This window comes from Periophthalmus magnuspinnatus, chromosome 13 (assembly GCF_009829125.3).
Source record: "Periophthalmus magnuspinnatus isolate fPerMag1 chromosome 13, fPerMag1.2.pri, whole genome shotgun sequence".
Lineage (NCBI taxonomy): Eukaryota > Metazoa > Chordata > Actinopteri > Gobiiformes > Gobiidae > Periophthalmus > Periophthalmus magnuspinnatus.
The window spans coordinates 12,677,730-12,690,288 of record NC_047138.1 but is presented as its reverse complement, the minus strand read 5'-3'; the positions used below and the strand labels follow the sequence as shown (position 1 = coordinate 12,690,288).

Sequence of the window (12,559 nt, the reverse complement as noted above, 5' to 3'; positions counted from 1 at the left end):
ATTTGACCCTGTTTAAAAATAAAGAGACAGTTTTGAGCCTTAAAGCTAGGGTACCTGATTTTCAAGCAGAGAAAGGAGGAAGTATGTATTTAAACCTAACTTTTTCCTAGCTCTCACAAACCCTTTGGCACATCATTAGTATTCACATTCAGACAGCGATGGCCGACCCCCTTTTTCATAGAGAACAGAGGGATGGGTTTATCGTCTATATTGACGTCAGCAAGAAATGGCACTTCAAAATTTGTTACCATGAAAGTGAAAATAGGGAGGCAAAACTTGTGCTTTCATCCTCATTACATATTTTAAGCTAACATAGATTCATTCTACATCCATCACTTTTAACTTGTCCCTGTGTGGTGTATTTTCGCCCGTAGATTTGCTGATGGATTTGGAGTCCTGACCCTGATTCTTTTCTCATTGAATCCATGGCAAATTCTGAGATTATCTTGACAGTTTCTTAATTACCAAAATGAAAATTAAATGATGTGATGAATGTTTTGCAGTGACGGCTGGGCTGATCGCTACGATGTGACTGATGGCTATGTGCGAGAAGCGGCCGGCGGCATCACCATCAAACTCCAGTCAGCAGATGTGAAATGGTTCGATGATTACTACCTGAAACTGCGACCCGAAAACAACCACCGTAACCCGTGGTTCCCTGAGTTCTGGCAGCATCGTTTCCACTGCAGGCTCAAAGGTCACGCACAGGAGAACACCAAGTTCAACCGCACCTGCAGCAGTGAGTCATTAAGAGGATAAATGAGAGAGAGTGAGTGTGAGGTCCCAGCGTTTTGTTACAGGGCAAACAGTTAGCACACGTATTAAAATTACCCAATTTTCTTTCTTTCTTTTTTTCTTTCTTAATCTTTATTTATACAGCGGAACCCAATGAGAGCACCCTCTTTTTCATGGGCGCCCTGTTTAAAATATGAAACAAACAGAAATAAAACCCAAGCAAAACAAACAAGCATATAAGTCCAGATAAAACATTAAAAACATGTGCAGATGTATGTATAAAAGTTTGTTACCAGCTTTTCAAATTGCTATTGTGTCATCAACGTGTCCAGTTTTGCTTTTTCTTGAAGTGTATTCCATTCCAATTTAAAGTACATGAGGAACAATCCAATCACACATGTACAATTTAAATTTTTTTATGATGCAAATTGGAACAGTTTGATGTTAAATTATAATATATTTGAAAATGTAACCTATTTTTACCCGTCAAAATTAAATGTAATAAAGAGATAATAAATTGTTGTCCTTAAAGTCTCAATTTAAAATAGGTGATCTGATTAAAGGTTTTGTTGTCTGGGAGAAAAAAATCTTTAAAACATCTAGATTTTGTGGATACATGTTAGCTTGACTATTAAATACAGGAACCCTTATTTTGTCTTAATGTAATAAAACTTGGCATGTAGTTGTGATTAGATCATTTTAAATCATTTTGTTAATGCTGCATTCACTATAGTTATTGCATTTTTATTGTGCAGCCTAACTGTACTTTCTTTTTTTATGTGTCTATTCTCATCACTGTTTCTGTCTGGTCCCTTTCATTCATTGGCAAAAATGAAATTGAGCGCAGGATCAAAGGGAATCGTGTCTAATGTATTCTAATGAAAAAGGACATGGAATACAAAATAAAGAGTGCAAGAACAAGCAATAGGAAATGATATATGTAGGTGGGAAACTGTTGATGAAAAGAAGATAGGCAAGAGAGCGGGTTTTGATGAAACTAGAATGAACTTGTTTCAGAACACGATGGGGGCGAATATAGACACTCACTGTTCTCTATCTCATCAACTCATTTCCCCTGTTTGTCTTTTACCCCTAGAACGAGAGTCGCTCCATCAGCAGTATGCTCAAGACTCAAAGATGGGCTTTGTCATCAATGCCATCTACTCTATGGCATATGGCTTGCATAACATGCAGCGCTCTCTGTGCCCAGGCTACCAGGTGGGTATGGAAGCATGGTTGAAAACTCCCTGATGGGCACTAAGATGGAAGAAGAAGTGACACTTCTACTTCAATTTAGTGTTTGATTTGTAGTACTTTTATTGAATAATACTTGTGCTATATATTTTTGACTATGTGTTCAATTGCAGGGGTTATGTGATGCCATGAGACCTATAGATGGTGCCACACTGTTGGACTTTCTGATGAAGACAAACTTCACAGGGGTTTCTGGAGAGGGAATTTTATTTGATGAGAATGGAGACTCCCCTGGGAGGTAGGTGCTTTAATTATAGGCAAGATAGGGTCAGCTGTTTATAGAACAGAGGCTTCAACCAACAAGTACATCTTTTCTTCCATTTTAAATCACAGGTATGAAATAATGAACTTTAAGAAGATGGGAAAGGACTTCTACGACTATATTAATGTTGGCAGTTGGGACAATAGTGGATTGAAAATAGATGATGATGAAATTTGGCCGAACAAAGAAGCTATCATCAAGTCTGTGTGTAGTGAACCTTGTGACAAAGGCCAGATAAAGGTAAGGCGATGTCTTAAGTTGGACAAGAGAGTGTACATTTCATCATTTTCACACGATTTTGTCCCTTTAGGTGATCCGTAAAGGTGAGGTGAGTTGCTGCTGGACCTGTACTCCTTGTAAAGAAAATGAGTTTGTGTTTGATGAGTACACCTGCCGAGCCTGTGACCTGGGCTCCTGGCCAACTGATGACCTCACAGGTTAGCTCTCTCTTTGACTTTTATGTTGACCGAGATGAGGTGTTTGCTTTAATTGACAAACCATGCAAATGCTGACAACTAGGGCTAATCGAGGTTTCTCTTTTGCCGGTGTGATTATGGCCAATATATAGTGTTTTATATTAACAACATTTTATAGAGAGGAACAATGCAAACAATACTGTAGTGTATGAGAGCACATAAACACAGTTGGAGGGGTGTATAAAATCACATTTAGCACCCCCCCTCCCTCCCGTGTCTGTAATTTGTTACTGCCATAGCCACCAGTGTTTTAATTATTCTGCTTCAAGAGAAGGCTCCAATGCAAATTCATTTCTGTTGCTATGAAAATGTGTTTCTTCTCGATTGCATTTGAAGTGCTTGGATATTGCCTTGTTATGCTTTCAGCCTCTCATTATACTGTGCATTCAGTTCTGACCAAGAGAAATGATTAAAACATGAAATGAGTGGTGATGGATATTCACATTCAGTGCCAATGAAGTGCCAGTACCAAATACAGAAACACTACATACTCTTAAAGCAAAACAGTAAAAATGAAATCATAAAGCAAGAATAAAAAGTTGTCATTATGATCAATGTGGAATTGTTTATAAATGCATTGTATTATGGATTCTAATATGCATGTGAAGAGTCATGTGTTATTTGCCCAGAGCAGTAATAATGAGGTGTAAACAAATTCATCAACCTGCTTCTTCAGCGACAAAGGCCAGCGACAAAGGCGAGGTGAATATAGGAGCAAGAAAACAATGGAAAACAGAAAAATCTACAGTGAAATATAAGTATGGAGAAAAAGAGCTCTTGAAACAAAAGGCGGTGACTGTATGATGGAGGACAAAACTACTGGAAGGCCACAGTTCAAGTTTATGTGCTCTGTGTGTTTGTTAACGTCTGACCACTTTGTTAATTTATGAATCAAAAACTATTGGCGTTATTGATAGAATTAATATATAAAATGTGCTATATTTGACTGCTGCTGTTGATCTGTCAAGATTACTGAGCTGCATAATTTCAGCGAGATGGGAACTAATTAAAATGGTCCTTTTAATTAATTACTCCTTATCTACGTGCCTATGAGGAAGACAAAAGACGGAGTGAGGGTAAATCCATTGTGTAGAAGCAAAAAGGCAGAAACACATTTAGAATATGATGACATGAGTTATTTTGAAAGTGTAAGCATGTTTAACATGAGTATGTTTTGGTTCAGGCTGTGATCCCATCCCAGTGGAATACCTCCGGTGGGGAGACCCTGAGCCCATTGCTGCGGTGGTCTTTGCCTGCCTTGGACTCATGTTTACATTTTTTGTCACTGCTGTTTTTATAAGGTATAAGGATTTTTTTCTTTTTTAATTATTGAAATGGCCAGAAGCAGCAGAAGCGTTTGCCTTGACTGTTTATGTGTGCAGATTCCGGGACACTCCAGTGGTGAAGTCCTCCAGTCGGGAGCTGTGCTACATTATACTAGTGGGGATTTGCTGTGGCTATCTATGTACCTTTTGCCTCATAGCCAAACCCCATGTTATTCATTGCTACCTCCAGCGCCTTGGTATAGGCCTGTCGCCTGCCATGAGCTACTCTGCTCTAGTCACAAAGGTAAGCTATCTGGGTTTATGGGGAAATCTGTGATTTAGGATTTCACAGCAAAATAACATAATCAAAAGGTATTGGATGTAATCAGGGCAATTTATTGACTAAAGTATGTGCAATGTTTTTTTTTTTTTTTTTAGACAAACCGCATCGCACGGATTCTAGCAGGCAGCAAAAAGAAGATTTGTACAAAGAAGCCCCGCTTTATGTCTGCCTGTGCTCAGCTCATCATTGCCTTCCTGCTCATTCTCTTACAGTTGGGCATCATTGTTGCTCTGTTTCTTATGGAACCTCCAGAGGTCTGTTATGCACATTCATTGTTTTTTTTAACCTTATTGAAATAGTTTGAATAGAACTTAACTCATGATTGCATTTGGATTGGTGTTTTCTCTACAGGTGATTCATGATTACCCCAGCATTCGACAAGTAAATCTGATCTGCAATACCACTAATTTGGGAGTAGTTGCTCCTCTGGGATACAATGGTCTGCTCATCCTAAGTTGTACATTCTATGCCTTTAAGGTCAGTTCACATATTATAATCCATATGTTTTCTACAAATCAATCAGTCACACTTTAGTTGGACTCAACATGTTAGTTTTATGTTTTGTTCATAAAATATTTTTGAAATTGGTTTAACCCTATAATGCCTGACCCCAGAAATAATGGACAGAAAATTCTGATTTCTTGAATCTGGGACCTTTATTTGACTCTTTCAAAGAATCTGAAATAAAAATGACAAAAAATTATTTGCAAATAGGTTTTTTCATTTGTATCATAACTGATACATTGGGCATTACATGCAGTTCTGGCGGTACAGCAAAAACATCAGTCTCTTTAGTCCCCTTTCTTCTTTTCTCTTTTATTATGAACAGTGGTAAGCATGAAAACAGCACCTAAGGCTGTAAAGAACATTGGCCTCTTATATTTTCAAACTGCTTCCTTTTCCAGTAACTTTTTCTTGTATTATGAACAGTAATAGGCATGAAAACACCAGTTTAGGCAATCTAACAAGAGCATCGGCCTCTTATTTTTTTCAAATTGCTACCTTTTCCAGTAACTTTCTTTTATTGTGACAAGTGATAATAACGAAAACAGCCGTTAAAGTGATAACAAGAACATCAGACTCTTAATTTTTTTATAACTGTGACTGTTTTCGGTGACTTTTTCTTTTATTATGCCATGTGGTAATCATGGAAACAGTTCCTGTCCTTGTTCAGGCAGAGATGGACATTGCATTTTCCACAGCGCACATGGGAAAAGTGTCCTGTGCAGTGCTTGCACCTTTGTCGCTTTTCCCAGGATGGGAAGTGGTCGACGATATCCCTTCTCACATCCGGTGGCACACTGGTTGATCGCCACCTCCTCTGTGATGGTGGTGTTGGTGATTGTGTTGGTGATTGTGCTGGTGGGGAGTGCAGTGGAGGGCATACTGGTGGAGAAGAGAGTGGTCTGCCAACCCTGACTTTTGCTTTTCTTGCACTTATGAGGGAAAAGCCAACTGATGCCTGAAATCTTCTCAGGGGCATGGTGTTTTTCTCTAGGTGCAGTGCCTTCAGGTCTTGTCGGTACAGGGACCAAGCATTGATGAGTGCAATTGTGGCACTATGCCACCAGATATACAAGTACCATCTTCTGGTTTTGAAGCTGTATTTGTATAGGGCAGACAGCATATCCAAAAGATCCACACCCCCCATGAATCTATTATAGGTTTCCACGATGGATGGTCTGGGAACCATGACATATTGTTTGGTCTTCCGATCCTAGATCCTCTTACATTGGGCATCTGAACCAAACCCATGAACATGTACATGCCAAGAACCTGCTCAATTTCTTTGACATTTGTGTTGACTGATTTCCCTTCCTTCTGCACACTGAAAAGGTTTGTTTGATCTGCAACCAGCTGTATCATGTCATCAGTGACAAACTGTTTGAAATACATGTAAGGTATAAACTCACTCCTTTCTTCGATGCCTTCATCAGCACTCTCAATAAATGGAACATCTGGAGGGTCAAATTGTTCCTTTCTCCACCTGTACTCCTTCGTTTTCACTTTATTATTTGCAGATTTATTTGTTCTTTTGGCCTGTGTTACTGTTGGACCTCCTTCTTCTGTGCTAATCTGGTCATGACTGCTTTCAACGTCAGCATCTGTATGTGCCTTTCTCTTCTTTTTTCTTTTCACTTTCCTTCTATCACACTGTTTTGTTGCCTGTGACATTGTAAGACCTTCTTCTTCCTCTTCAAGCCCACCATCTAGAGTTTTATCATCCTCATTGCTACTATCAGTACTAGAGTTTTCTTCATCATAGTCTGCATTAGGAGTCCAATCTTTATCCAACACTTCATCGTCTGCAGACATCAACTCCTTTATGTCGCTTGAATTGCCATCAAGAAAGCATAGGACATCTTCAACACTGTACCGTTTAGCCATCTAAAGTAAGAAATGTAGGTTTATCAATTTTCGATTGCAATTATTTGTTGTAAATATAACATTTCAGTCTGAAATTTGTGTAATTGATTGATAAAAACATTTTTATGATACAAAATCATCAATATAATGCATATTGCACCAAGAAAAGAAAAATAATGCTAATTGAGGGATTTACTGCCAAATTCCCCTTTTTACCTGTAGTATCAAATTTGAACACAAATTTTATACACAATTTTACTACATACTAAAATGCAAAAAAATATGTAATTATAACTTGCTTCAACAGATTAAGTGTTCATGTTAGAATATTACTAAAAGTTTCAAAGAAAATGTCACTGGAAAATTGAAAAAATCACAATTTTCTTTACCTTGATCCAGTGAGTTGGGAACTACCTGAAGGCGGCCATCTTGGATTGTCCCATGCACTGTGTTATAATTGTTGTAGTGATAAAGCTATCCACCAGGGGGTAGAAAACATGTATCAGATGGGATACAAGAGGGTTTTGAGTGAAGTTTTTTACCATAAGGTAATGCACTAGGTCTCAGAAATTCTTGTATCAAATTTGATGCATTTGGCATTATAGGGTTAAGAGGATTTCCGGTTGGGTGGCGAGACATGGCGGCAGTCTAAGTGAACACTCCGGACATTTAGTTGAAAACTGCCAGTTAAGACTTGAGTTTACTAATGGTTAGAGCGTTATTGTAAGACTAGGGGACAACAAAATGCCAATAGCTAAAGGGAAATAGCAGCAGTTAGCCAAACAGTACTTCCTAGCAGCAACGAGGAAGACATGCTAGCTGTGAGTGCCGAGGACAAAGAAAGTGAAAGCGCCAACGTGACCCTAATTCTGAAAGAACTGAGAGATTTTAGAAGAGACAACACCCAGCAACTGAATAAAATCCACAAGGATATCAACAATGCCAGTAAGAGAATCGAGAAGGTGGAGGAGAGGATCAGAGTGGCGGAAACCCGAATCTAGATGTCTGACGTCTATATAACTTAATGCCAAAATAGTGGACTTGGGGATAAACATGTTTGTGGATGCCTTTACTGTAAATAACAACCAAAAGACAATTTCAAAGAATATATAGAGGAGTGCGACAAACAAAAGGAAGCAGCAGCAGTCTAAGCAGGGACTCCCAGACGTTCCTCATCCCAGACACTTCCTTCAGCTCCTCCAGTGGGACCTCAAGGCGTTCCTAGGCAAGAAATATTATTTCATGTGAATCAAAATGAGAAAAGGAGGGACATCTAACCATCTTTAAGCAGGAATGTGAAATTTCCTGTGAGACACAATGAAAAACCTCTAATTCAATAATGTGGAGAGAGTTCTGTTGGAAGAATTTGGTTAGGTTTTTCAAAACACCAGCCCAGGAAACGCATTACACAAAATCATTAAACTGTTGGAGGTAATGTAGAGAACTGGATTCAAACCATTGCCATGTAGTTTGGATATGTCCTCATATTCCATTTTGGAGAGAAATTCACAAAGCATTAAAAACGGTGTTCTGTATGAACATACCATTTCAACTAGAAACAATATCTGGATCTCCTGATGGGTGAAAATGAAATATACACATTTAAATGTCTGTTCCAGATTTTGAGCACAGCTGCTAGGAAAGCTATAACTAGGAAATGGCTTAACCTACAAATACCAACAGTGAATGAATGGTTTGATATTGTTTCAATTTTTTCAACAAAACACACACAGACACACATTTCCAGTGCACAATAATATGCACAACACCCTGTAAAGCAATGTCCAGACAGTTCAAATGAAGAAAAATCTGTCCTTTGAGGTTTAAGATTAGGTCCTTCTCTGTTTCATGTCCTCAATAAAAGGTCCTCAAGTTTTCATGAACTTGTCTCACTGATCAGGCATAGAATCTCTACAACATACAAACAGGACATCATATATTGTTTAAACATTTATTGAAACAGGAAGGTGTGGTGGCTTTCTATTCCCTCAGAATAGCTCTCTTTGCGATAATCATACCAAACATAATGAATTACTGAATTTCCTGGGAGCATGTCAGGGTTTGATCCAAATAGCCAAGCACCACAGTCAAAACATCAGGCAGTGTAATTGTCTTATATCTGGTACTGTGTAAATAAAAAAATCCCAGACCAAAATTTTTCAAGTACAGGACACACAAAACATAAATTACCCAATAAACGATTACTTGCTTAAGACCTGTCACACAATGGTGAAATAGAATGGAAAGGTCTGCTCAGCTTAGCTTTAGAATAATGCAAATGGTGGATACATTTAAACTGTATAAGCTGGAGCCTGGTGTTTATTGAACATAATTTGATCCCTCCTAAAGCTTTCTCCCATAAATCAACAGAAATCTCTGCATGCCATTTGTCCAGGCTTCTTTGCTGTGTAAAGATGGGGTTGATTTGTAGAAAACGCGAACAAATTGTGAAATCAAACACCTGGACGTTGGGGATTTTCTCAAAAACTCTTGCTGAAAAGGGAAGATTCTGCGAAAATTCTGAAACTGAGAAATCTGGGCAGTGTAACAATTTTTATGTTTACCCGTCCAATTAAAGAAATTGGCAGCAGTTTCCACTTGTCAATCATGATTTTAAGTTTGTCAATCAAATCAGAATTTTTTTGTTTGAAATGAAGCTTGGGGTTTCTGGAGATGTTCAAAATGATTAGTAGTGACTTTGAAGGGTAAATGATGAATGAAATCAGAAACTTATCAGAAAGGGGCATGAGTACACTTTTCTAAAGCCTCAGCTCAAGAAGATAACTGTTTGATGGTGGATAATGTTAAAATGTGTCATCAGCATACTGAATGAAGACATGTTATATCTAATTCCAGCAATCTCAGGACTTGAGTGCTAGAGTGAAAAGATTTGTCGAGAGACAGCAACCCTGTCTAGTACCGCAATATAACAAGAATCAGGGAAATTTATTATTATTAGTACACATACACAGTACAAGTAGGCAAGATCTAGGATGCGCATATAACATTTTAGTCATGGACATAAATCTGTCACCTAAAAGTCAAGAACAACAAACATATACTCCCACTCAATTTGATCAAAAACTTGCATCCAATGAAACAACAGCAGAGTATGGTAGTGTATTAGAGTAAATACTCAAGACGGGTATTTGAAAATTAAAATCTTTCAGAGATAAACCCTGTTTGATTACTATGAATCAAAGTGCCTACGTGTTTGTTAAGTCAATTAGTCAAAAGCTTGGCGACAATCTTTTGATTGTAATTTAACAGGCTTAATGGAAGATGTGATGCTGTATTATCGCCTTCCCCTTTCCTTAACAGTTGTTAGCATCATAGAATGTTTCTGGGAATGCACCTTCTTTCATACAGGCATTAGCTATGCAAAGCAACAGAGGAGCAAACCTATCTATGTGAGCTTTATAAAACTCAATGCCAAAGTTTTAGAGGCATCCAAGTTGTTGTAGTAATTGTAGAACCTCAATGAACACCTTTAAGCTGCCCGGCAAGTACACTGTCAGCTTTGTCCCCGAGCTCAAACTGTTGTAGTTCTGTTGTAGTTTACAAATGTAGTTACAGACCTGTTCACCAAGAATATGACTGTACTCAAGCTTAGCTTGTAGAATACTATTCAGACATCTTCACATTTGGTGAAGTACAATAGTACAATACAGCTCCTCCACTAAAGGGACTGATATGAAATAATATTGCCTCTGATTGCAACCTTGAATGTCTCCTACATGGTATCATGTCAGACACCATGCCATTGTCACTGAACTAAAGGAAATCTGAAATTGTGGCTACAACGTATTCACAAAACAGTTTATCCAAGTTTAATGCAGGACTGTACCTCCAGTTATAAGTATGTGAATGTAAGTTTAAATCAGTTTTAATATAAAGGGGGGAGTGTTCAGAAATATTATTCTATATTATTGTGCACTGAACTAACAACATTAGAGATCAAAATAGAATCAACCAAGAAATAGTCAGTCCTAGAAAATCTGCCATGCATCTGGGAGAAGAATGTGTACTGTTTATTCAATGGATGTTGATGCCTCCAACCAAATATCAACCTGTACAGACTTAAGAGAAGGGATAAAAGAGGATCTGTCCAATTGAGGGTCAAGAAAATCACTCCTGTTAGTAAGAATGTGATTATTTTGATCAGCAGCAAGACTGAAAAAAGAGATCAGGACTATCACAAGTTTGGGATGTATATGTTTAAAAGTCAATGGAATTGAATTAATGGCATCTGTACATAGCTCACAATTGGAACTGCTACCATGGACTAGAATACATAAAGAATGGTTTTGCAGATTACGATGGCCACACCTCCTCCTTTGAAGAAAAAGTAGATTGATAGACTTGGGATACCCATAGTGCTCTCAAGCGCCTTTGTTCTGTGGGATGAATGTGGGTTTTGTGTAAAAAAAAAAAAAAAAATGATAGCAGAGGATAAAGATTTTTCCCTTCTTGAGAGCCTATCCTAGACCTCTACTGTTCCGTGATGGAAAAGTGAAAGGGGATGTCAACATGCATGCACTCAGAAATTGGATAAATACAGGCTGAATTACAAGCACTGGCAGGTGAACAAAATGAAGTAAAAAAAATAAGAATAATACAAATAACAAGAGAAAAAAAAAAAAAAATCCAACTTTACGCCGCATAGAACAGGAACAAAACGGCACATCCCACTTACACTTAGGACAGCAGGGTAACAGAGCGCACAGACTGCATTGTTACAAACAGCCATGGCATTTGTGCAGTCTTCTAATACAGAAAAAATACCAGCGTAGGGTAATACTCATAATGAACAATGGAACGTTTAAAGTGCCAATTAAGATGAGTGAAACAAGCCAATATATTTTCAATGCAAAGTTTATATTAACTACGTGTAACACCCAAACCATATTCTAAACTATGCAGCTGAATTATGTCAATTACCAAGCTGGCAATTCACTCAACATCTACAGGTGTGGTAAATATTTTAGCCTTTCTGTTGTATACAGTTGGAAGTTTAGGTGGGAACCATAGGGAACACTTTGCACCGGCATCAATCAGCATTTTCTTGACGCTATGACAATCCACGGGCATTCGTGGTTTTAGGGTTTTTTAGAGATCTGGTGGGTGTGGCCGATTTTTATGGGCTTGATAACTTTTGGGCCAAGTAACTCAGGGATCAGCCGTTTAACAAAATTACCCCTCTCTTCTCCCTCTTTAATGTCCACTATCCTGATATTCAGCCTCTGAGAGCGCCCTTCCAGATCATCTTTTGCTCCGAGAAGAGCTACTTGTAGCTCATTGCGGATCATTTCTAATTGTGAACATTGGCCCGGTAGAGTGCCTCATCCACATAGGTCTGGGTCTGCAGGGATGAAAAAGGGTGCAATGGAACCTCATTCATAAGGGTTTGCAGCCTTTGCCCCCCTTTGAAACTCAAATGCACTCTTAGGTTGTTGGGTCTGGACCTGCCGCTGCATCCACACCATCCAAGTGTTGTTTTCGTTTGAGTGGATCGCTGTAAAGTAGATGAATGGGCTTCAATTGTATCGAGGTGTCCCCCCATAGATTTCTTAATCTCATTCATTTCCATTGAAACTTTAGCTAGTCCATCACCTTTTTTTTATGGCAGCTAATATAGCATTATTACTGGCACTAGCCGTAGCCGAAATAGCTTGTTTATTTTTGGCTTTGAGAATCATCCTTCTTTGGTCAAAACCAGCTGATAGTGCTCCAACAGTTGTAACAGTCAATTGGCAAAAAGCTGGCAGACAGCGACAGGGATTAGTGATAAGACGTCTACTCCATTACTGTGCACGAGCCCGGAGAATCACTTTTAATATTAGACTGCAACAAGAAA

At 38.5% G+C, this 12,559-nt stretch overlaps 1 protein-coding gene across 2 annotated transcripts in view; it reads left to right on the top strand.

Annotated features, from left to right (window-relative positions):
• The window catches only part of grm5b (glutamate receptor, metabotropic 5b), a 36,570-nt gene that overhangs the window by 21,301 nt on the left and 2,710 nt on the right, over positions 1-12,559 (top strand). For both annotated transcript variants that reach the window (XM_033976717.2, XM_055226165.1), the window contains 9 exons: positions 504-739; positions 1,832-1,953; positions 2,103-2,227; positions 2,323-2,491; positions 2,562-2,688; positions 3,911-4,028; positions 4,110-4,296; positions 4,431-4,589; positions 4,687-4,812. In XM_033976717.2, coding sequence (XP_033832608.1) covers positions 504-739; positions 1,832-1,953; positions 2,103-2,227; positions 2,323-2,491; positions 2,562-2,688; positions 3,911-4,028; positions 4,110-4,296; positions 4,431-4,589; positions 4,687-4,812 — 1,369 coding nt within the window. The remainder of the gene's footprint in view (positions 1-503; positions 740-1,831; positions 1,954-2,102; positions 2,228-2,322; positions 2,492-2,561; positions 2,689-3,910; positions 4,029-4,109; positions 4,297-4,430; positions 4,590-4,686; positions 4,813-12,559) is intronic.